Raw genomic sequence first — 25384 nt, 5'->3', positions numbered from 1 at the left:
AAATAACATCATTGAATGGTAAATTCTGCGATCATATCCCGTTTTGAAACTTCAATTTTACTATTATTCAAATTTACTACTTATAGTTTCGCTAGGTTTATCGACACGCTATTATCGAAATCTCGCCTCGTTGAAATATATGACGTTATAGTGTTTATCTGCGAATTAATGGACAAAAACACCGATTACTAGAAAGCAAAGTTTTATTTGTCACAATGCATCTCGTTACATTCACAATGTACAGACGATTAAATCGGGCGTACCCGCGCTCGAACGAAGTCGATGCAACGTTGATCCATGCTCGCGAGCCGCCTTGATGGTACTTTTTTACGTAAGAATTTTAAAATCGAATTCGAAATCCCGGATTTGTCGCTCACGGACAAAGAGAGAGAGAGAGAGAGAAAAAGAGAGAGAGAGCTAAAAAACATTTTGCGGCCGGACCGCGGATCGCCCGTACGCGGGTTTATGAGCGTTCGTCTCGATAATCGATACATCTCGGCGACAGTTTATATTTCACCCGGGTTCTGAAAATGAAAATTCCTCGATCATAATGAAGCCTCCCGCGGTGACCGCGCGGATACGAACGAACCGCCGATTTTGGTTTTATTTCTTTTTATCCGTCTCTCTGTCTGTTCAGTTATCTCTTGCCCGCTCGACCGCATTTGAATCCTTTGCACATCGCTCACTTTGTACCTGAGGCACGAAAAGTAATTCCTTTGCCGGCGTTCCCTTAAGATTACTCGCTCGCAAGCAATCTTCTGCACGAATACATTATATGGTAAGTCCCTTTTCTGCATACGTTATCCGTACACAAACGCACATTCGTACGCACATACGGATATTTTTTATCCTTCCCGAGTATAAGGTGATGAACGAGCTCTTTTTTTCTGAGACACGAGCTTTTTTTCGGAAACCACATACCTCAGTCGCGAGACTTCCCGTCTGATTAACCTGTGAGAGCTTTATTCAATTCGAGACGCGGTCTCCCTTGAGCGTTACGTTACACATACGAAAGGCGCTTATCAAACGCGCTGTTGATCGAGTCCACAGAAGTTGCCCGAGACGCGTGTCCTATCTGTCCCGTAAGTCCCGTTGACAGGATATGTCGAAGATCCGATAAATATCCGTCTATTCCCTCATCCGACAGAGACTCGAGGATTTCCGAGAGGAATTCCGCCGTTCTTCCCTTTTCGCATCTCATTATCGAGCGTTTATTTCCCCGCGCGATATATTGAGGTCTCCACGCGATTCCTTTGAATGATGTAGGTAAAAGTAGATAGCTCTTCATTAACGCATCGCTCGTGTCGTTTTGTCTTTTTAGACATCATCTCTTTTCCGCTCATTGTTAGCTTTTTCACACTTGCACATCGAATAATTGTCGAATGACCGCACAGGCAAAGCGTCGACAGAATTTTCAATTAGCTCGCAAAGAAATTTTATGAATGATAAAATAGAGTTATAAGATGAGAAATAAATGATTTTGATAGATTAAAATACGCTGCTCAATACACAATTGTAGAGAATCTCATTAAATGTATATAAAAAGAGATAATATGATTTAAAAAAAATATTTTTTTCAAGAAAATTATCTTACTTGTAAAAGTTTTTTTTATCAGAAATATAAAATGTTAAATAAATATATTTTACATTGATTAGAGTTACGATATTTTTTTAAAGCTGTTGATAAAATAAAGTAATTATTGAAAAATTATTAGAATTAGAAATGTCCGAAAATGTGCATGATCTTGTTAATACTTTGTTGAATTATAAATTATACGTTAAAAGATTGTAAGGCTATATGTTAATTTATGAATCTCTGTTATGGTCGATTATATGTCAATTATTTATTATTACATAAACTCCGAAATATCTAGCGATATATTTTTCTTTACATCGCTTCCGGTCTTCTGGTATTTGGAATTACACACATCAGATTTTGTCTTGTAACTTGATTTTGTTATTCATATATTTTTTTGTTAGCGCGAATTTACATATGAAATGTGCCTTGTATTAATTAATTAATTAATTTGATTACGCACGGAATGCGATTAATTTCGCGAAATATTCACTGGCGATTGTAACGTTCGACATTGTAATAAATTAATATTTAACATATTAATATTGCCAAACTTTCTTGGTTTGATTTTTCGTCACGAGCACTTCACGATTTCGTTTATTTGCGTCATTTAAATGCAACTTTCCACAAAACTCGATTCTTCGTCCTGACTACGAACACTTATCTCGGACAGGATATCGCGACACGTCTGCCTCTGGGAAGCTGTTCTTCAACGCAGGATAATGCACAGCAGCCACATCAGTTTCGTCGCGTACGCGGAAACGGCACGATAGCTTCTTGTCAAGGATGCAAGTGGTCTTTATGATCCCCGCGCCGCAGCATTTCTTCCTTTTATCTCCGGAATAAACCGGAAATCAGATGCACGTCTCGTTCGCCACGATCGGTGAGATGCCGTCTCGCGTTTCTTCGTTCGATCGATATTTGGTCCTACCGTTACTCGCTGCGAAGGAGGATCTCCTCATATCTTGTGGCTGCGTGTCGGGACTGAGGAAGTCGCACGGCATCCTTTCCGCGTCGCAGTGGCTCACGTCATCGTCCTCGTCGTCGTAACGTAATCTTATCGGCGAACGAAGCATCGCGCTTGAATGCGACACGTTGCATCTGAAAAAAAAATTGCATTTATTTTAATTGTATAATAGCGAATTGATAAATAATCCCAATTCCGGGATTGTTTAACGTTGGCAACAAGGAGCAATTGCCGAGAAGATTGAGCCTTGAAATGATAAGTAACAAGAGTTACGAGAACTTAAACGTAACTGTTAGTAAATGTAATGTTCATATCTCGAAACTATATTGAAAATGTTCTGAAAAATTTCAGCAAAAATTATGGAAAATTCAGGCGTACTTTTTGACAAGTGAATAATCTTGATACTGATAAGATTGACAAGGGAGGGTAAATTAAGGTGCATGTGCTTACTTGATGCTACGTTGGTAATGTACACTTCTCACGCGAACCAACTGGGACCCTCTTCTGGATCCGCATCTGCACACCGTGGTATCTCTCATACTACTGAGGTCGTCCCTCGTGATCATGGGACTCGTCGGCGTGCAGTACAGCGTTCTCTTGAACGCCAACCTGTATTTGGCGCTCATCACGTTGTACAGAATTGGGTTCACGGTGGTGCTGAAGTAGTACAGGCAACCTCCCAGCGGATACAGCCACTCGTTAATGTCGTTGAAGGCCGACACCTGATACACGTACATTAAGCGTTGAGCGTGAAAGGGCGCCCAGCAGATAAAAAATGTTATCACGACCGCACCTGTGGAATGAAGCCATCGGTATCTTTCACGTAGCCGTATATCATTGTCACCACTTCGAGGATTAGACAGAGAGAGAGAGAGAGAGAGCGAGAGCGCGAAGAGCGTCACGCAGGAGGCATTATCGAAAATGATATAAAACTTGAAGCGTCCCGGGTAACTTTGATTCACTGAAAACAAATTTAATTCCCGACAGAAACTGATTAAATAATCCATTAATAAAATCTTAAATTAAATATTTGCTAAAGGAGGATTTTTATTTAATTAAATAAAATTCATGAAAAGAACACAAGAAGAATTTTTCGCGGATCTAAAAGTATTCATAAAAACGTCATCTCTAATTAAATTCACCAATTTTTACTCCATTCCGTGATACCTGGCCATAAAATGCAGACACTGATTCGAATCAGTGATATACTTTATACTGATATCAGTGACTATTCACTGATTCAGATTTAGAGAGCACGGAAATGTCGCTTTATTGCTACCTTATATCGATTATGGAAATGTATTCACGTGATAAAAAAATATATGCTCTCTGCTTCTGTTCTTTGACGTAGCGAGACATTTATAGAGACACCAGATATGGAAAGAATTCAATATTTATTACCATCGAGTATTCCAAATTGTTTAGAATAAAAAGTGCGTAACAGTCATGGGAACGACGGAACACAGACGTTGGTGGAAATTTAAACGATACTTTTACCATATCGGGCTATTCAGGTATTGCTCATAATTTATTATATTCTCGCGCTTGAATGCTCTACGAGCGATATTCCGCTTCCGTGAATTTGCGTCGATATAATACAACCATACAACCTTACTTCTTGTTAGATTTTAACTGAACTACGGTATCTTTGTGGTCATGGAAATAGGAAATCGCAGCTCGATAATTAATAGATGCTGCCACCGACTCTTTCTGATCTTCGCAGGAGTACTTTACATAGCTGTTTACAAGCGCGACATATTATAAAGGAATGACATCAACATCACAATGATGTCGATGATGCACGGGCGATGCTTGCGCAAAAGAAGGAAACGTTCTTCCGGGAGTAATAAAACTAGGAAAATAATTATTGAGCAATTAAATCCCATTTAATTTGAATTACTTAAATATAATTTAAATAATAAATCAAATAAAACATTTATTACTTACAGTAATTGTTGGAAGTAAGTAAAATTTGCCAAAAGAATTCTATTTATATATTTTACACGCGCGCAGAAATTCCATATTTTAACATTTAAATTTATTCTTCTGACATGAACTTTTTCCCTGAAATATTCAATGAGAAATTGAGGATGTCAGAAATGTGAAAGAATTCCTTCTTATGTTATACACCGCGATCGGCAGTACTTTCATTTCTTTTTAAAGAACTATTTTTCAAGAGTAACATTTTTCTCCCGATTCACGACGAGGAATAATATTAAAAATTCCACGTTGTTGTATAACGCCGTATCTCTGAGAAACTAAATCAAGGAACTACTTGCGTTATGCAAACATCACTTTTTCTAACGACGTGAGATAAATCTTTTAGTGATATAATTGCCCATAAACTTCAAGTTAATTTTAGATTGCATCGACTTCAGAGCCGAGTGGCGGCGCGCAAGTGCTTCATAAAAAAGTAAAAAAGTAAATAGCGGGATTATGACGAAGGATAAAAGTTTCTTTCGTTAGATATCTTGTTATGAGGTTGATGTGAGAATAAGCTCACCTCGGGCTAATGACGCAGCTTACCGCGTTGGGAACTATCGCGATATTACGTCCTCAATGGGTTACAGAACTTCATTCGCCGTCATGAAACATGCGAGCGAATACGAAAACCGTGCGATTATCGTATGGAATTTTGACACCTCCGTAATAACTGCTCTCGAAAATGGCACTCGCAATATGACCCCTCGCAATTTATCGTACGTCAAAAATATTAAAGCACGCTGATACAGAGGCTTGGACAAGATTTATGCGATGGAAGAAAAAAATTGCAACTCTTACGTACTATTTTTTTCTTTTTTGTTTTGCTCGAATAAAATTCCCATGTATTTCACGCGCAGTTGCTTTCAACTTTAAAACGATATTGTCGATATTATACCTATGTCGATCAGAAATATACACGCGATATGTTTTGCAGCATTATTACTTTAGAAACACAACTTACGTTCGTTGCGCGTCGAGCCCTTATAGAAATTTAATACTGTAAGTGATTATTTGGCTAGTAATTAATTACTTATTTTGAGTATTAAAATCATTAAAAAAAATACTTTTAATACTCAAAATAAGTAATTAATCACTAGCCAAATAATCACTTACAGTATTAAATTTCTGTAAGGGAGTTTAATCGATTCGTCGACTTCGTGCCTTCTAATAAACGAATACCGTCGTGACGGAGATCGACAGTGATATAAAATTCCATCGCGTGTGATTTATAAAACATACGAAATTATGTCTGACGGTCTCGAGGGTGTAAAAGAAATGCGATCGAAATAAAACGCGGCGTTGGCGCGGCGCGATAAATTCGATGTGGCGTGTCGCGCCAGTTCTATGTGTGTGTGTGCGTTTTCTCTGTGCGGAGAGTGAGGTATTTTGATGTTCCGGAAAAGACGGAAATTTACTGAGCATTCGGATGATGGCTTTTCGTGATTGAGCCTGCCTCGTCTCTCCGTGAACGGAGCCCTCGATGCTCTGACCGAGACCGTTGCTTTGTATTCGGAGGCCCATCCTCACGTAAAGCACCGCTATGGACAACATCGGCACGAGGAAGAATATGAGGCAGCTGAGCTCGTAAAGCGGGAACTTTGGCATGTTAGGCAGCAACATGGCACACATTGCCGACTCCTCGGAATGACGACCGGATCCTGCAAACAGATGCGGACAACACGTCCCTCTTCTGAACTTCCATCATTATCTCCGGTATTCTATCTTTATAGATGATATAAACCCGTAAACCCGACAAAGGGCGGGGGACTTTATTAAACTTTTCATACTGATAATAATTAATTGCCACTTGGCAATATTAAGTCAGGATTTATTTTCTCCGCGAAATCAAAAAGTTCTAATTTTCGGAATGGTATCGGAATCGTACGTATCTTGAATGAAAAATTTATAGCATATAACCGCTGGCATTTAAAACTTGTGACTTGGGTTTTTTTTATAAAGTTCATTTCAGTTACACGAATGATAAAAATCTGTCACAGACAGCCCTAAATTGTTAAAAAGCTTTTAACTTGAATTTTAGGGAATATGCTGGTTTTATTAATATCCAATAATCTGAAATACAAATTCTCTTGCAAATGGAATTTCGTTATAATCTGTCAGCTACATATTGCAATTGTCGGATTAAAAGCTTTAAATCATATCAGTACAGAAGCATTATAATATGTTCTAATTAATTTGCGATTGTATAACCACTTATCTGTGCGATGTGTAAAACGGATTTAAATATTTGAATTGGGGTTTTGTTAAGTATACAACGTTTGGAATAATAATTTGCATGTTTTATGATCATGTTTTATGATCACGGAGATAGAAAAAGTTGGTCTTGCAAACAAATTCATGAAATATATAAATAATTGATTTGTAAATATTGATTTAAATTAAATTCAAATATTTTTAGATCAATAGTACAAAAATTTGAAAAAATGCTCTGATTATTCCGGAAACCAAAGTTTTATTTCACTCTATACATATATATTCAATAAAAAAATTAATTGTATCTTACTCCGTTTTGCATATAATAATCGTTTTAGTCGATCGTGTCAAAACTGAGAATATAATTGTACTTATAATTTTACGTGTCACGAAAACATTTAAAAAATTGAAGAAGGATCTTTTAACATTATTACGCAAGTTTAAATTTATTAAGCAAATAGTTAATTATGCAAATATTAATATTGTTTATATGATCTATTTTATATCTCGCGATTCGAGTTTTAAACAAATTGTCCATTATCATTTTCCGATTTTGAGGGTTTGAAGTAATATACGAATCGCCGGGATAATTTGAATAACGATAAATTATATGCAATATATCAATCATTCATCGATAATTTCGTGTATTTCGCGAGATTACGCGTTGCGTATAATTAACGAGTAATATCGTGCGTTTATTTTTACGTTCTATTAAATGAAAAAATTACAAGAATAATTCATAATATTACAAGTATTTTTAAACAGTTTTAAAATAGCTTTGTTTTAATATAAATACAATACACTGGCATAAAGTTATATAATAATAGGTTAATTTGCATAAAGAATTAAATACTATCTCGATCAAATAGAATAGATGATATTGTTTTGAATAAACGTGAGAGAGAGAGAGAGAGAGAGAGAGAGAGAGGATAATCCTTTTATCGAAATTATGTTAAATTGCGTGGGACAGAATACATATGTTGAAATTATTTTGTAAATTTAAATATTTCGTAGCGACAAATCCTCCTCCTCCTCCCCCAGGCCATTCACCAGCAGATTGATGGGCGTGTAGCCCTGGGGTTTGTTGTTGCGTACCCCGGGTCGTATTTCCGTTCCGACACTCAAGTAAGCCGGCAGTGGCGCGTGCCGCTCCGTGCAATTTACATTATCATTTCTCAAAATGCGATTATTCTTTACGAACGATACAATTTTCACGATTGATTGATTATTACGATTTGTATGCGACAGCTACTTATTGACGCGGTTATTTTACGAGCTTACTTTACTCATTTTATGTCAGACTCGAAGCAATAGGAAATGAAAGTTGTATATCATTTTATTGGCATATTTATTGCCGGTAATTATTCCTTTGTTAATGACTCTTGCGAAATATCGCATCGCTCACTAACTTCTTCGCTCGATTAAAATACGGTTTATCCGTTATCATTTCCGGATGAGAGTGTAGAGTAATACACGAATTACCAGTCCGGAATATTTAAATAATGAGGAACCGTCCTGCGCGAATTATTTATTGATAGTGTTTCGTATTTATTGGTAATATTTTCGCAAGAATGCATATCGCATTTGATGCCTTGCAAAATGCCGCGCGATCTGTATTTCGTTTGTTATTAATATACGTACAATTCTAATTAAGTGTAATCGCAACCTGGATCCTTTATATACAAACAGGTGTTTAAAAAAAATGCAATTGACAATACCATGACATATTTAATGATATTAATAATATAATATTTAGAAAATTTTACTACTTAAATGTACCGTAATTGATTAAATTTTATCGCTTAGAAAAATAAAATCGTGAAATTAAAAATGCAAATAAAGATAAAATAAAATTACAATAAATGAAGAATATATTGATATATCGAATTGGGCTCTCTTATAGTCTTTTTTTTTTCTCTCTTTCTTTTAGAGTTAAACTTTATATAAGAAAATCCAAGAAAGCAATATTCAGAATTTTTATTCAATTTGTCTAATTGTGAGTTTAAATTAGAAAATAAACAAGAAATATCTCACTGTGTTAAAGTATATTCTGCACAATTTATTTCATAGAACACGCACGAATGAGTGTAAACTGTATTTTTTGTCTATAGAATATAAAAAATTATTTGCATATTAGTTAATTTAAATGCTTGATATTAAAATATTATTTTTAAATGTTTTATATATTAAAAATAAATTTGATAAAATATTAGCGTTATAATAACGAGATATTTATTTTGACATAAAAGTTCAAAGGGTAAAAAATTTATGCTTATATTGAAATTATGCTGATACCTACATATATATTGATTATACGGAAAGTATTTTAACATTTCAAAGAGGAACATGTCTAGCACATATCTTCTTGGAAACTGAGACGTTTATAAAGTAAGACTATGTTCCGAAACTTCTCTAAAATATTCAAAAATACATGGCAGGAGCCCGAGAAACCACAATATCAGAAGCATTCTGAAGTTGCCCTGTTATTTTCATGACCATATCGTGTAGAAGGAAGAAAAAACTCAGATAACATGCATGTTGCATAAGACGTCGTAAAGATATCTTTAAGACAACTAAGATATCTTAAGATATCTTTAAGATATCTTTACGACATGCATGTTATCTGGGAAGGTATATGAATTATAAATTTATTGTAAATTGTACTGTAGGTTTTTTTAAATAATTAAAGTACTACATAATTAAAAATTATTAATTTATGTACTCGTACATACGGAATATTTTGATTTAACTAAAAAATTCTTCAATTTTTATAATATAAAAAATATAAAGAATCGATCACTGTTATACATGAAATAAAGTATCTAATCTTTGCACTATATATTTGCAGTATATAATTTTTACAGTATATATATATTTTTCCTTCTATAACATAACCTATGCAAATAATAAAATATAATGGCAATTGATTTGTATGTAATTTCAAGGTTATATTTTAGTCTGAAAGAATTCACATTAAATCTCGCTTTAGGTGATTTATATGTAATACTAGCTTGAGCTGTCCAGCGTTGCCCGTCGAGAAATATGTGAAAACACATTTTACTCCTTTTTACCCTGTTAGGAGTCGAATTTCTAAAAATCCCTTCTTAATGGGTGCTTACGTCATAAAAGGAATATACTCCCCGAGTTTCATGTTTCTAGGTTTAGGGGTTTGGGCTGGGCGTTGATGAGTCAATCAGTCAGTCAGGGGACTTTTGTTTATATATATAGATATATAAAATATACAATGTACTACATACCTATATAAAATTAAATTGCACACTTATATTAAAAAAATACACATATAAAATTATGAATAAAACTCCATTATGAAATCTGTTGCGAATTATTGTCTAAAATGGGCTTTTCACTATCTGTTATCCAGTTACATGAAATATAAAACGTGACATTAACATGGACGCCGAACAATTACAGCTATTTATAATCTTAACGATGCACATTAGGTGCATTGTTATACCTAATGTTAGTACTGTTAGTATTATAAGGATTATAAATCCCTAGACTTTAAGATGATTTAAGATTTTAGATTTTAGCAAATTAGTGAAGTTTGCGATGAAAATTAAATTCTATACAGATGTATAATGCGTGTTTGCACTTGACGAACACCGCTATCGTTATAAGGGTACTATTTCATTTGTCGTACGATTTGGCGTAATTCAGTTTTTACCCATTTTGCGTAAAAAATGTTAGAGTAAAATATACGAAGACATATATTTAACGTTATCGTCATTTTCTTTTTTTTTTGTAGCACAGCATTAAGTCCGCGATTGCCGAATTGTACATTAAAACAGAGTCATATATATATATATATATATATATATATATATATAATTATTTGTTTTATTGATAATCCTTTGATAAAAATATTATATAATCACGAAAATGACACGATTACAAAATTTATTGCATTAACATGAGAAATACGTGTTTCTTGATGCTGCTAAATTTATATATTCTTCACTGCCGGATAATAAGTTTCTCGTACGATCTGACGCAGTTGATAATCGCGATTTTCATCGGTTGTTCGTGATAATAAACGTTGATGAGCACCGTGAAAAGCCCCTCTTTGTGCGATATAATTGCGCTTAGTATATCATCGTGATGAGCGACGCTGGTTTCTCATTGAATATCCGAACGCGTTATTATTATCACGTCGCTGCATATGATGCGCCTAAGAGCTTTTATGAAAATTAAGAATCTATCTCAATTTTTTTTTTCGATTTGCTTGTACTCTCTGGGTAAATGCAACCGAACGTCAAGTGCGAAATGGGAAGAAATTTTTTCTCGATACATTTTATATCTGATATCTGCAAGGAATTTCGTTAACTTGTAGATGCCTTTGATAAAACTTACAAATAAATTAAACTAATAGAAATTAATTTAAACTCATTTAAGTACAATTAAATAGATATAGATACGCGGAACAGAAATTAATAGAAATTAATTTAAAAAAATATATTAAAGGATGAAATTTAAACCACTACCTTGAATAAAATATTTTTGTTATTTTCAACTACCATGTGTGTCAAAATTTGTTATTTTAACACAAAACAGTATTATTTTAACTCCATCGGCTTAGTTAAATTAATGACATGTTTTGAGTAGAAGCATGGTGACGACCTATATGGTTAAAAAATGATTCAAATTGAGTATAATTGGTTAAAATTTTACACCACGAATTAAACAATGCATTTAAATATAATTATATAGATAGATACGTCGAACACAGAAAAGTCTAAAAACAATCTCTAATTTTGAGACTAAAAAGCTCGTATTTTCGTGAAATAATTTCTTATCGGTTTTTTTTAAATTTAGCTCTTTGCAATTTACGTACGTTGAGTAGATCTCGAAATGGTCGCGTAATGTTCCGATCAAGGTTAGAGATTGATTTACCGTTGATTTACCCCGAAAATCTGTGGCGACACGGTCCATTTGACATATTCACGCGACCACAGAGGTGTTTTACATCACCACATGTTGCAATTTAGAAACAGCTATTTCCGTGATATAACATTCAATGTCTACTCGCGATCAAAACAATTCCGGCGGAACATTGTGTTCAGAGATTAAAATAAATGCTCATAAATTTTAAAGAAGACGTCCTAACCTTTTGCTTCTATTGCTACTTTTTATTGCCTTTTTAATGCAGATTATTGGGTTTGTCATAAAATTTTTGTAATCTAGTTTTACTTTTAATTAATCTTTCCTTTTTCTTTGTTAAAGGAAATTAATGGATTCTATCTAACTCTCTCTCTCTCTACCATACGCGGTATCGATTTTAATTATTTTGTTTTTTAATTATGGAGCTCTGTGATAACTTTAGTAATTATTTGTAATAATACAGCGAATCTTATAACCGCGTAGAATTAGTTCAGATATTGATTATTTAAATTGAGAGATAGCTTGATGGTGTCATCTTAATATATTGTTTTATTATTATTTATATGAGCGATATATAGATTTAATTTCTATTTATTTATTTTAACTCTTCCGAAATGTTTTGGATAATCTTTTAGATAATTTAGATATATTTCTGATAATCTCTCTTCGTGAATTAATTTTTTACACGACTCGTTTACATTTTTTTTTATATAAGAAAGATGTCATTTTCGGTTAATTATTTTCTTGTGTCTACGATCATTGAAATTAGAGGACCGATGAAAAATTCGCAGAGATAATTGAACGAGCGTTTGCTTTAAATGAGTTTACTCGTCGATAGTCCACCGTTACTCACGGTGAGCAAATAGACCAGCCATAATTACACGTAGAACGCAAACTCGCTGCGTTCATGCATCAATTCGGTTCTCTTCCTCAATGATCCCTATGCGGTTAACATATTATTTTTGACTCGGCCTATTTTCATAAGGCTAAAAATGGCAGATTTCTTTGAAGAGAAAATAAAAATAGAATAGAAAGTAAAAATAGAATAAAAAATAATAATGGAAGGAGAAATAAATAAGGAAAGATGAAATAAAGAACGGAGATCAAGCAGAATGAAAAGATTACAGAGAGGGATAAGAAATAAGTGAATTAAAGGAAGATCGAATGGATCGTGTGAATGAAGAAGATTCAAAGAATTAGAGAAGGCGGATTGCAAATGGTAAATTTATAAAATTAGAATACAGAAATTTAAGAGGATGAAAGGAAAAGTTAACGAAGAAAATCGAACAAAGTGAGTGAATTAAGAAAAAAATAAAGATGAGGGAAAAAAGGAAACAGGAGAGATATAGATGAAAGGAGGCTTGGCGAGGTAAGCTTCATTAAAAAGAATTGTTGAAAAAGGATCAAAGAAAAGAAAGTCAGGAAAGCGAGAAGGAGATCTAAGACGGAGGGGAGCAAGAGGCAATTAAAGAAAGAAGATTAAAAGGAAGATTAGAGCAGAATTCCAATATTATTCTGTACCCATCTAATTTAATATTTAATTCTCTCTCAACGGCTCACATTTGTGAGCGCAGGTTTTTTAAATAAACAACCTGAGGTACCCAAGCCATTTAAGTGTTTGATCGGATCATCTTTAATCCACTTTAGATGATTTACAATTTATGAAAATTAAAGACAGAATTCTATTTATAATTTTATAGACTACAAATCTTGCGAGAGTGCTTTGCATATTTTGTAAAGTACTTACTTAAAATTATAAATAGAAGTAGTAAAAACTATATTGTACATACCTATATTACAAATTTCTGAGGTTCGTAATTTTCTTTTTTCTTATCTCGTAATCGGTGATATTATTCTTGTGTTATAGTTCTCGTGAAAAATATAGAACTTTTATTTACGGCACTTATATCACTGAGCACTCGACTGTATATGAGTAGCTAAGTTATTAACACAAGTGATATACTCACTTGGCGGATACTCGATGTAATTGACGGTGGTGTAAGCGGCGAAGGGTAGGGCGAAGATGAGAGCTAGCAGCCAGGCACCCAAGATAAATCGTACAGGTCGTTTCAGTCCGCTCATCGAGTACAAATGCAGGGGGTGGCATATAGCTAGGTACCTCTCCAACGAGAACACCACTATCGTTAAGACCGACACGTAAGACGACCTTAAAAAGAACACATAATTTTATAGTGTCGTTACACGGACACCTATTCACACGAACAAAATTAGTATTATTAAGAAACATGTTATTTTAACATCGGACTTTAAATATATTCTTTAATATATAGCTCTACTCTTCTCACTTTTATCTAAATTTTTGGATATTTCACAATTTTCTTATAATTAAAACATTTCTTAATTTAAATTTTAAAATGTATAATTAAATTTTTAATTAAATTTTAAAACGTATAATTAAAAAACTTGAAACTATAGTCTTGAACGCAAATCGTAAGATATTTCTAAATTTTATTGGTACATATTTATGCAGTTTCTTCTAGTAAAAATATATCTGCAACAAGAGAGATGTGTAACGAGCTTCCTATTTAAGAGGGAAGATTATTTCAAAACAGTTTATGTTTTGTATGTATACATAAATGTTGCAAGATCTTATTAGTTTCTTATTATTCATGTATTTCTTAAGGTTATTGCATGGGAGATCTCATACGCAATCTAAATGCAGAATAAACATGTTTCGGGCAACTATACGTACTTACTTAATACCTTTAATTAAGACTCCGTGTAGTGAGCTAATTTATTGTACAGTTATATACTTTGTGCATCCTCCTCTTACATCCTCTTTATTTCTAAGCTCAATTATCTGACATTTATTTTGGAATACAATTTATTTTGTAGAAAAGTTAGCAAAATTTATCTACGCACTTGTTGCTTAGTTTTATCAAAATATTTTTTTTCTTTGCTGTTCTTCTTATAATAAAGTATAAATTATCAGCTGCATTGCGTTAGAAATTCCAATATAGAGTTTGCAATTAAGCTGTTAAGTTTGCCTCTCTGTTCTTATTTTTTCTTTCGTTAGTTTTTTATTGTCTGAAACTTACGTTTCTGAAACGTACGCTCGTATTTTGCACAGACCCACTCCAAATGTCCACGGATATTGTTGCCAAAACACGCTTAACTCATTGGGCAGTCCTGAAAGCAAAGAAAATATTGTCGATTATTGTATCATATGTATATGTGAGTCCGCAAATATGAATTGGAAAAAAAGATTCGCATTGAAAAAGGGATTGTGTGATGTATACGTGTATTACGTTGTGATTATAGTTATCTGTTATCCCCATACCACTATTTTGCAAGGCGATACTTAAAAAAAAAGTCCAAATTATTGCTCGCAAAAATCTATAAACGTTACTTTATACACTTTTCTCTGGGATTATTAATTACCTTTATTGATATATAAGGAACGTGAAACATCCGCAATTTGTAAATAGAAAAGTATCAAGTGACATAAAAGCAAATCTTCAGAGTAATATTAGATTCTTTGTTAAAAGCTAGCACAGGTATAATTGTACGAATCGTAACGAACACGCGTAAACGAAAAGACACAGAAACAGGGCGAATCAGAGATTCAATTGTCATATAATTTATGCAGAGAGCCTCTCGCGACCAATCACTAATTACAAAGCAGCGAGTACAACTCGCGTTACAATTTGCGCTCCGATAAATTTTCTATAAATCAATTTTCGCTGTTGAAATTTAGAGTTCGAAACTTTACTTTCTTTATATAAGTATAAAAGAAACTTTCGAAACTTTCTTTTCGGGAGTTCTCTAATAATTAAATATATTTTATAGCAGATGTATAATGATCATTGCGTGCGTATGCATAATTCAAAGTCGAGCATTGGCACAAACATTATTTTTAGTTATCATAAAAAACTAATTAAAAAAGTGATATTCCACATGACAGAAAAAAGCCTTGAGCTACATTATTTTTTCTCTTGCGTGATAACAACTGAACGAGATTCTGCATGGTATTAATTGTGTTTACTAGGTGGTGATGCCGCAACTGCCTGTCACCGCAAATTACTTCATGACTCGCTACGCGTTATTTATTTCCCGCGCGAGACGCATATGCTAAATTCTTCTTATATTTTTTTTTACAAAGAAAAAGAAGTCGGTTTGCCAACCATGGAACGTAGTACTGATTCGCATCGTTTGTTATATCCGGTTGTTGCACATGCAAAATATGTTGGATTTAAAATAAAAGTAAATATTTTCTCTCGCATTGTTTTTGTTTCCCTTACATTATGTTAAAATGTAACAATTCTTTCACACACTTCGCAAAAATATGCTCCAATTTTTGCGAAATGTTTGTAACTTGCAAGTTACAGTAAATAATACTATTTTATTATTTTACTGTCTAGTATAATGTCATGGGATTAGTCGAAAATATAAATCTTAATTAAGGGTGTTACAGGACTCTGACAGGAGTAAAAATTAGGAAAAATTGGGGGGAATCGTAAAAAGCTCGTACTTCTGTTAATTTACAACTTTTTACGAACTCCTCGAATTTTTTCTAATTTTTATTTCTGTCAGTCTTGTAACCTCTTAAGGAAGAAAAGAAAATATGATGTGATAAAAGTGAATCCTTGTCTTATGAAGAAGATGAGGATCTATTAAAGTTGGCGTTTTATACTTTTAGATCTTTACTTTTTACAATTTAGTTAATCGGTAAAATTTTGTCGAAACAATTTTAGAAACTATAATTCTTTATTAATAAGTATAAGATTATAATTCTTTATTATTTTATATAAAAAAGCATTAACGTGTAATTATTAGAAAATGAATATTGCATAAGATATTTTATATATGTTACAGTAAAGTTTGAAATATATATATTGTAAAATGTCAATTTTCGATTATTTCAGGATCTAAATATTTTTGCAAAGTAACAAAGAGAATCGATTTATATAAAAATACATGGTTCTATTAAAAAAAGACGAGAAATCTTCATGGCAGATAGTATTCCGTTTATTCTATAAAAGATACAGGTAAATTTTACAACGTCAAAAAAGAATTTATTGTATATCTATTTTTAATAGTTCCCGAAAAAGACAGCCTATGACACTTGTATTCTGTTCCTCTGGAGATCATGTCAGACAAGTGTTGATATAAAACCAACATTTTTGTACAACGATCTGATATGACAAATTAATATATGGCAAAAAGATTATCGCAGACGATAATCTGCCGCTTATTTGACAAGCTTCGCCTTTATGGCGAAAAAATAAATCTTTGCGCTGATCATACGAGAGGGAACTGACAATATCATGAAGTAATACCTATTTAATATGCACACCGCCTGACGCTGATAGCTCCATTTTTTATTCGTTTTGCGCGTTGATATCCACGTTTTCGATATGCTATTTATGGATTCCAAAGATATGTAAAACATGTTATTATGAATAATGCAAGAGACAGCGTAAAGGCGACGTTTTATTTAACGATTTATCCCAATACTTGGTATCGGGTATCACTAAAACGCATCTGGCGTCGTAAAATTACACAATTCAATGGTGAAAGTTTTAGCTTTTCGTGGCGGCATTAATGCCGTGTCACTAAAACTTTGGACAAATCCCAATATATTCACGTATATATTTCGTATTCGGATTATGGGATTTGGATAATATATATTGGGATTTGTCCAAAAAGTTTCCAGTACACATATATCAATATTCGCGCCGCAATTTTCACAATTGATGGTCTTCATCCAGAATATTACGAAAGATTTTTATCTTTTGTTAAATGTATTTTTCTCAATATAGTGTTAGATTGTATAAAGCAAATTACACAAATCACAATATCAAAAGATTCTGCAATTATATTCTAGAATATCGGAAACTTTTTAAAATTTAAAATTCTGGAAATTTTTAGTTCAGTAATATCGCGCTAAAAGTATTACTTTTTAACTAAATAAATTTAAAAAATACAAATCTTCAAACCATTTTGAAGCCTTCTTCTGCATTCCGGTATATTTACCATGCATTTCCGGTATATTTACTTGCGCACCGCTCGTCTTTATTTTTCATTAAGGATTTTGCATTTAGTTTACCTTGCTCCACTTTTACCTTTACTTTATATATACGTGTACTTTAGCTAGGAATTGTATTAAATTCATCGCTGCCGAGAAATAAAGCACAACAACGCGCGGATAAAAAACTTAATAAAGCAGCATTGATGCATATTGTTTACGGGGGGCGTTGGTTTTATCGGGTTTCGTTCAATCACTTTGGATATACTTGTGCGCGCAATCGAACGCCGATGCGAAGTTGTAAATCGTAATTAATCGAAGGCCCGGCGGAATTGCATTAGCCACACCGCGCACGGAGGAGTCGCCCATTTTATCCGACTTCGGAAATCGACAAAATCCATTAACTCGCAGTTAATATCGAGTACGTGACGAATCCTCAAATCACGTGATAGAACGTGTTCTCGCATAGACATTGGCTTTCACTAGGCTCAATGACGGGCCCTTATTAGCTTATCATTATAATGACGATATCGGAAGATTCGTGTTTGAGAAGTTTAAAGTTCACAATTGAGAGCGCAAGGCTCAGTTATATGAACAACATAACTCTCCACATAAACTTGAAACTTTTCAGGTGAATTTGAAACTTTTCATGTAAATCTAATAAAAACTCGTTGCTCGTCAATTCCTCTTTGCAGTCTTTTTATTGCTTTGGAGAAATGTTGAGAAAGAAACGATAAAATCTGTAGATTCATTCATTGTGCTTGTGCGTTTCCGTACGGTCAAGATAAATATCTTTTTTTTCACCGTTTAATTAAATTTCCAATTAATTTCTTTAATCCTAAGTATTCTTTTATTACGTAAGATGCAATATAATGTTATAGAGATCCGCGCGAAATCGACGTTTCGCCGTAAAATTGAAGTTTTTGTTCTGAGGGGGAGGGGGGAGTCGCTTATTAAGATACGAAGTTCTCGTATTTTCCTGGCAATCTGATATGTGATCAATGAAAGAGAACGTTGAAACGCAATATATACGCCGTAATACGTATATCCGGATTCTACACGAAGATCCTTTTAGCCAGAGATATCGAAACGCAGAGTTCTTCTGGTTCTTAAAAGTTAAGAGCTGCTGAAAATAAAATTGATTTTTATGAACAAAGCTTTAGTAAATCAACTGGAAAGTATTATATCTCTTGTCAGGATAGCATACGCGGATAATCTGAGACATCCTGTAAGTTCAGACATCAGTCTTTACCTATAGAGTCACGTCGTGAGAAACGGATTATCGCTAGACCATGTAAAGGTATTCGGAACACATATGGGTCTGTACAGGCGAGCTTCTTGCATTCAGATGAGAAACGATACTTTTCCAAGACGTTATTTTTCATTTGCCGCCTTTCCTCGCAGCGAAAAGCGACTTTCGCGGTACTAGTTTCCGAGGCGCACTGATCTACGCGGATTGTAAGCATGACCAGATTCTTAATCATCGCGATATAGCTCGAGCTTATCTGAAGATGTCACTCTAACTCCGCAATCACCGAAGAATTATTAAAAGAATTTCGCAACTTCATTCATTAAGCAAATTGTGAGGATTATAAACTGCAGTATTCTTGTGCGCTCAATATAAAATTTTAATTATTCTGCTACATCATATGTGTATGAGTCTTTTCTACGCTTCCAAGAGAAAAGATATTTTAAGGAGAAAAATACACCGAGAAAAAAATTTTCTGCATTCTAAGTAAATATTAGTTTGCATACAGCTGTGGCTCCATTTGCTAAAATGAAGAAAAATTTTTCTTTTTATTAGTACATGTGTATTCACTGAGAAAAAATATACTAATAAAAAGGAAAATTGTTTTTATTTTAGTTAATTTTAGTAAATGGAGTCACAGAGTATGCAAACTAATATTTGCAAAAATACAGAAAATTTTTTCTTAGTGTATGGAGTTTTATCTCTCTAAATCTGAATCAGTGAAATTCGCTGATTCAGATTTAGAGAGTGCCAGTCCAAAAAAAATTTTTATTATTACGACTGCAAAAAATGTTAAAATAATCTTCTGCTCGATTTTCACTCGATTCGGGATATCTATATTGCGTGAAAATGTTCACTAGCTTTAAGCTCTCATTTCCGAAATTCGTAAAGTACGAAATCAAGTGGCATATCAAATAAGGCCAAACAGTTACGAGATATGCCGATTGCAGTAAGGGCGGACAGTGTTTGAAACTTCGAGTAGCCGCTATCTATCGGGATGGAATACTCGGCGGTCGGAAAGAATGGAAAAAAACGAAGGACGCGCTGCATTCGAGCTCAATATCGGTTGCGTGACTAACGTGACTTTAATTTCAAAGTTAGTGATTATTTCTGCGAGTATTTTATCGTATTTTATTGCCGACGGACGGGACGTTACGCCATTGTTAATTACGAGGCGAAAATATCGACGTTGATTGTACGTTAAAAAAAGAATCGTTCGATATGACTATTTTTAAGCCTCGGGAAGTCGACAATAATATTATTCATTGCACTGGAATATTCATTAAGCGACGAGCTCGCATGTTCGTTTATCTTCGTCTTAGTTATAATTTATAATTAATCTTTTAAATCTGATTGGTAGAATCTCCGCTCATTGTTAATCCCTAAAGAATATTTGTAACTCCGGAATTTATCAAATGAAATCTCTGGAAAGGTCGTTTATCGCGTATTCAAAAATTGGATTTGCGGGAGGGAAATAAAATCGACCAAACAGTATTTTCGTGTGCATCCATGTAGCGTGAAATAATGGTTCCGCAATATGTGGATGTCTGATCGTTAATCACTTTTATATAGCTGACATAGGATCCGTTTATTGGAAAGTACTATATGTCCGAGTTCATGAAGCATCAAAAGTATCGGATCACGTTGCAAAGGGAACAGAAACATTACACTATCAATATATAGCGATCAGAAACCGGAGAAAATAATTTGATGCTATTATTTCTACGTAATCAGTCTGCGTTGAGTACAAATTGTTCTATAATATCAGAAGATTGTTTTTTTACATCATTTTTGTATCATATTTTTACATTATCTTTATAAAGATGAGGCTTCCTTTTTTTTAGTACAAATTGTTTTATAATATCAGAAGATGTTTTTCACATTATTTTTGTATCATATTTTTACATTATTTTTATAAAGATGTGAGGCTTCCATTTTTTAGTACAAATTGTTCTATAATATCAGAAAGATGTTTTTCACATAATTTTTGTATCATATTTTTATATTATCTTTATAAAAATGAGGCTTCCATTTTTTATTCTAAACAAATATTAATACGATGGCACGACACAGGCATTTAGTTAAGTAGTCGGATAAAACGGAAATAGAGAACAAAGCGTCGTTTTGTACACAGCATTAAAGCGAGAATGTTCTCGCATTCGCGTTGATTTCAAAGATCAATGATTGTGGTGATGAAAATGATATTTTTTTAAATGAATATTTACTTTATATTTATGAGGGGGATTATGATTATTTATTCATCAAGGGTCGATACCGTGCAAATCAATATTCGGATTGTTTATTAATCACTGGCAGATGACGCTCATAATTCTGACAGATAAACTGTTCAAGACAGCGCGCGTTGGGAAAATAACGGAGGCGTTTCGAAAATTGCGAGCGCAATTTATTCACCGAGTGAAGGAAGAGCTGTCGATTAACGTCGACGTCTGGGATCGTCTGTCGTATGCATTCTTCTCTTTAATACACGCGAGGGAAATATTCCTTTTGCGAGAGATTTCTACGAAGAGATAATAAAGAAATACGATCATTGGTCCCCTAATGGCAATCGTTTAACGGTCATTCGCGATAAATTCCTGCAGTTCGCCACGTTCATCGTCGGAATGCGAGTGCAGACAGATAGTCTGCTAGCTCGAAGAAAGAATATTGAATCCGAAAAAAAAATTATACATATATATATGACACCGGAAAGGGAAGTTAACGAAATCGAAATGAAGGAAACATCATGAAACCAAATATATCACGTTTAAACTTTTAAAAATTATCATAGAATTGTTTAAAACTCGGATTATATTCGACTTAAATTAGTGTATTTTGTAATTATAATGTATGTAATGTATTTTATTAGTGCATACCTCTATTAATCGATGCAAAAATATTGAAGATAAAATGCGACGCGTTAAAATTTTACGCTGATCCGCGATACAATGATGAAAATATCGAAATTAATCCTTGGCACATAACCCTCAATCGTGTAATTAACACGTATAATGAATAGGACACGGTGCTGTGTATACCTTCATTATCGCATATGTGGTGAGATTCATTACGATGATTATCGCCTGCGCGAAGAGACAATACAATAGTTAGGTTACAGTAACTTTGTTTCAGAGAGCAGCGACATATGTGCCTATTCTTCAGCCGCCCCAAGGTGCGACGTTTTGATCGCGACAATATCAATAGCTGATTAAATCAATCGTCGCCGGCTAAAGCGCACTCATTACGCGTATAATAATCTCGATCAAAAGCGCGTATATAATAATCTCGATCAAACGATAAACAAAAGCTGACGATTCTAAATTTTCAACGGGTCGCGGTATAAAGTAAAAAGTAAACCATTATGGTCATTAACAATTTACGTACACGTACGCGTTTTTCTCTGCACTTTATTGTTAGCCGTTATTGCGAAAGCCCGTAGTATAAATACTTAATACGATTACTGCTAATTGGATGGGCAAATAATTATTACGCTCTGGTGTGAAGCTTATAACCAACTAATTAGGAAATGGCTGTAGAATGCGATTAATAAAACGTAAAGCCGAATTACTAACGCCACACGCAACTTCTGCAGCGAAAACTTCGGCGGGCGCGGAACAGACGCAATAGGAAAACTCAGATAGGAAAACTTTAGAACTTAGACTGGTTTATAACTGCATATCGGATCGAAATACCAAGCGAGTCACACTTCCGCCGATATTATTCTAGCTGTGCGCACGGTGTCAAGTAGAACGAGACGAGATAAATCAGACGCAGGGCGAAGTGGTGATCTTCCGACGCGAATCGAGCGCACCGAACAACTTAGAACTATGCCGGGGGGAGAAAATTTTCAAGCAGAGAGAGAAATCTTTGTAACCCGAGAAAATAACTCGTACTAAAATTTAACTGATTACAAGATGCACTAATTTCAGGGAAGAAAGCAATTTTCCGAAAGCAGTTTTTAAAATCTGAGTAAATAACTTACACAAATTTACGCACTGTAAATAGTAGTAAAAAGTAAGAAAATGTGCTAAATAATTAAAATTTTATTTTCTGTATAATTTAACTACCCAAACAAATAACTTGTATCATTTTGCCGATTTTAAACAAAAAAGAGATTTTTTTTATATCTTATAATTTATGTAAATAACTTGCATCGTGTATTAATTAACTCATAATATAATTTATGTAATGTGTACTGTATTAGTTTACTCATATTATGCAATTTAATAATTTATTGCGGTTAGAAAATTAAGTCAGAGAACATGATAGTGTGTTCTGAGGAAAATGTGTGAGAAATATTTTTATAACTCGGTAATTATTTGCTAAACCTTAAGTGACATTTACTCTTTATTAGCAAAATTAATATTGTACAATTTTCACTTTAATAACAAATTAATAAACGGTGAATACGAGTTAGGCGCGGTACGTACGTGGTGCGCAAATAAAGAAATTAATAGTCACAGAAGTAACGAATTATAATGTATATAATATACATATATATTCCAACTTAATAAACAGTAATAAAATTTCACTTTAATATTTCACACATTCCAGAATACGTTAAAATTTTAATTATACAATTATAATTTTTAAATGAAACATGACTGAAACTTTAAATATTTTAACTCTTATGTTGAAAATATAAAAATAAAATAAATTTTATTGTAATACTATAATTTTATAAGCGATATAAAAATTTATTAAATTCGTCTTTTAATTCGAAATTGATTTCCGAAACCTAGCAATAATTTATTGAACAGTTATATTGACGTTATAAATAGATTCATTGTGTAACAAATATCACATTTATATATTTATATATTTTCCCAAATTAGGAAATATTACATTTATATATTTATACATTTTCCCAAATTTATGAATTAAAATAATTAAATAATAAGATATAGTGCATAATATGCGTATTATCACAGTCCGTAGAAGCATAAAGAATGGGAGAATCTCAGGAATTGCGTTCTTCGATTTAGAATTGGAGTTGAAATTCGCAGTTGAAAAGAGAAGATAATTGACAGGAAGCCTTGGACTCACCGAGAATCAAGAGAAGCAGGTCGGATATCGCTAGATTGAACAGATAGTAATTGGTGGCGGTTTGCATGACGGGATTTCGCCTGATGACGATGCAGGTGACCACGTTGCCGAACACGCCGGTGACGAAGATCGCGACGTAGACGAAGGTGATCGGCAACACGAGCTTCATCGGCAGGTGTTTCGGTCCCAAGATCGACTGCAAGTACTCGGACTCGTTCAGGTTCATCAATTCCGTGATGTTGTCGATCTTCACGACATATCGGTCCGAAAATTCCATACTTTGCGCGTTTCTTCAGCCCGATCGATCGCTTTTCCCCCAGTCAGTATAGTATCACCGATCGAATAGGAATGTCCGCCCTTTCTATCCTGGATAAGGAGGCTCGTTTCTTCTTCTCTTGACAGCCATGATTCCGCGCTACATTAAAATTCCAATCAACCAATGCACAGAAACTTAACGTAGTCGATCGTTCTCTTGATTCTCAACACATTAAATCGAACATCGCGCAAGCGAGTCGCTCGTAACTGGCTCATTGTTCAAAAATGATAGTCACTGATCGATCGATTTCGATCGCTCGGTTTCATAGATATTTTCGAGAATGGGCTCGTTTTTTTTCGAAGGGATAATAACCACGATACGCGCGAAAAATATATGTATAACGGGGTGAAAAGTGCTCCACTCGACAGACCGTGAACAAGTGACGACCGCGGAGCGCTCCGGTCTTCGCTATCGGACCACGCGCCCATCCACCACGCATCCAACCCTTAACTTCAACCCCCTCGAGAGAGCACGCTGCGCCACCCGTCCAATAGAATCTCGCTGATCGCCGCGTGCAAAATATTCCAGATATTCGACGCATATTGTACTAAACGATGTAGCGATATCTTGAAGGCGATCCGGGTTAGATGATATCGAAAGATTTAGTTTAATCACACGGTCGATTTATCCGAAGGATTTTATATACGGTGCTCTGTTACTGTCAGTAAAATCGAGAAGTAGTTTTATAAGTTGAAAATGTGCAATGAAATTTCTGTACATAAAACTTTATTTATCGGAAAATTAAATCGGAAAATCGAGGTGTTAGCGATATTCATTTAACACGTTAAATAGAACGATTATATTAATTCTTACGAACTTTCCTGGAAATCCTATTTGAAATCGCGTTGAACGTTCTTTAGAGCTTGTCACGCGATGTTTGTGCGAGTAAAAATGATTTGAGACTGCCAAATGGATTTTAGAAAAGGAAAATTCCGTCTCAACTCAACGTGGATTTCTTTTTAGTCCATATTTGGCATAAAATTCACTGAATTTCTGATTTAATATATCTCCGCGTTTCCCCAAAGATATTAAAGGCAGTTTGATCGTGTCACCTCTTCGCTCGCAGATCTTACGTATTTATTAATTCTACTTATTATACACACTTAAAGCTCATGGTTTGATTCTTAGTAGCAGCAATAAATTATTTCGTT

General features: G+C 34.0%; 2 protein-coding genes across 3 annotated transcripts in view; one reads left to right on the top strand and one right to left on the bottom strand.

Moving 5' to 3' along the window:
- The window catches only part of Cep97 (centrosomal protein 97kDa), a 66414-nt gene that overhangs the window by 6569 nt on the left and 34461 nt on the right, over window positions 1-25384 (top strand). The window lies entirely within an intron of this gene.
- LOC139817625 (neuropeptides capa receptor-like) lies at window positions 186-24629 on the bottom strand. Of its 2 annotated transcripts, XM_071785863.1 has the most exons (6): window positions 23918-24629; window positions 14696-14786; window positions 13604-13803; window positions 5942-6184; window positions 2994-3336; window positions 186-2677 (listed from the first exon to the last, which is right to left on the bottom strand). In XM_071785863.1, exons 1-6 carry the CDS (start codon window positions 24192-24194, stop codon window positions 2431-2433), a joined length of 1401 nt encoding a protein of 466 aa, XP_071641964.1. In that variant the 5' UTR covers window positions 24195-24629; the 3' UTR covers window positions 186-2430. The 2 variants fall into 2 exon arrangements, with proteins under 2 accessions (XP_071641964.1, XP_071641965.1); XM_071785864.1 differs by lacking the exon at window positions 5942-6184.

Source organism: Temnothorax longispinosus, chromosome 8 (genome assembly GCF_030848805.1).
Source record: "Temnothorax longispinosus isolate EJ_2023e chromosome 8, Tlon_JGU_v1, whole genome shotgun sequence".
Classification (NCBI taxonomy): domain Eukaryota; kingdom Metazoa; phylum Arthropoda; class Insecta; order Hymenoptera; family Formicidae; genus Temnothorax; species Temnothorax longispinosus.
Note: the sequence above shows the minus strand (reverse complement) of the source record. Positions and strands in the feature narration are given on the sequence as shown.

Excerpts from the sequence above, each read along its gene's own strand:
- LOC139817625 (XM_071785863.1), bottom strand. The coding sequence starts at position 24,194 with ATGGAATTTTCGGACCGATATGTCGTGAAGATCGACAACATCACGGAA. Across the intron at positions 14,787-23,917 it reads CCTGCTTCTCTTGATTCTCG|GACTGCCCAATGAGTTAAGC; the intron begins GTGAGTCCAAGG and ends CTTTGCTTTCAG. Across the intron at positions 13,804-14,695 it reads CGAGCGTACGTTTCAGAAAC|GTCGTCTTACGTGTCGGTCT; the intron begins GTAAGTTTCAGA and ends GTTCTTTTTAAG.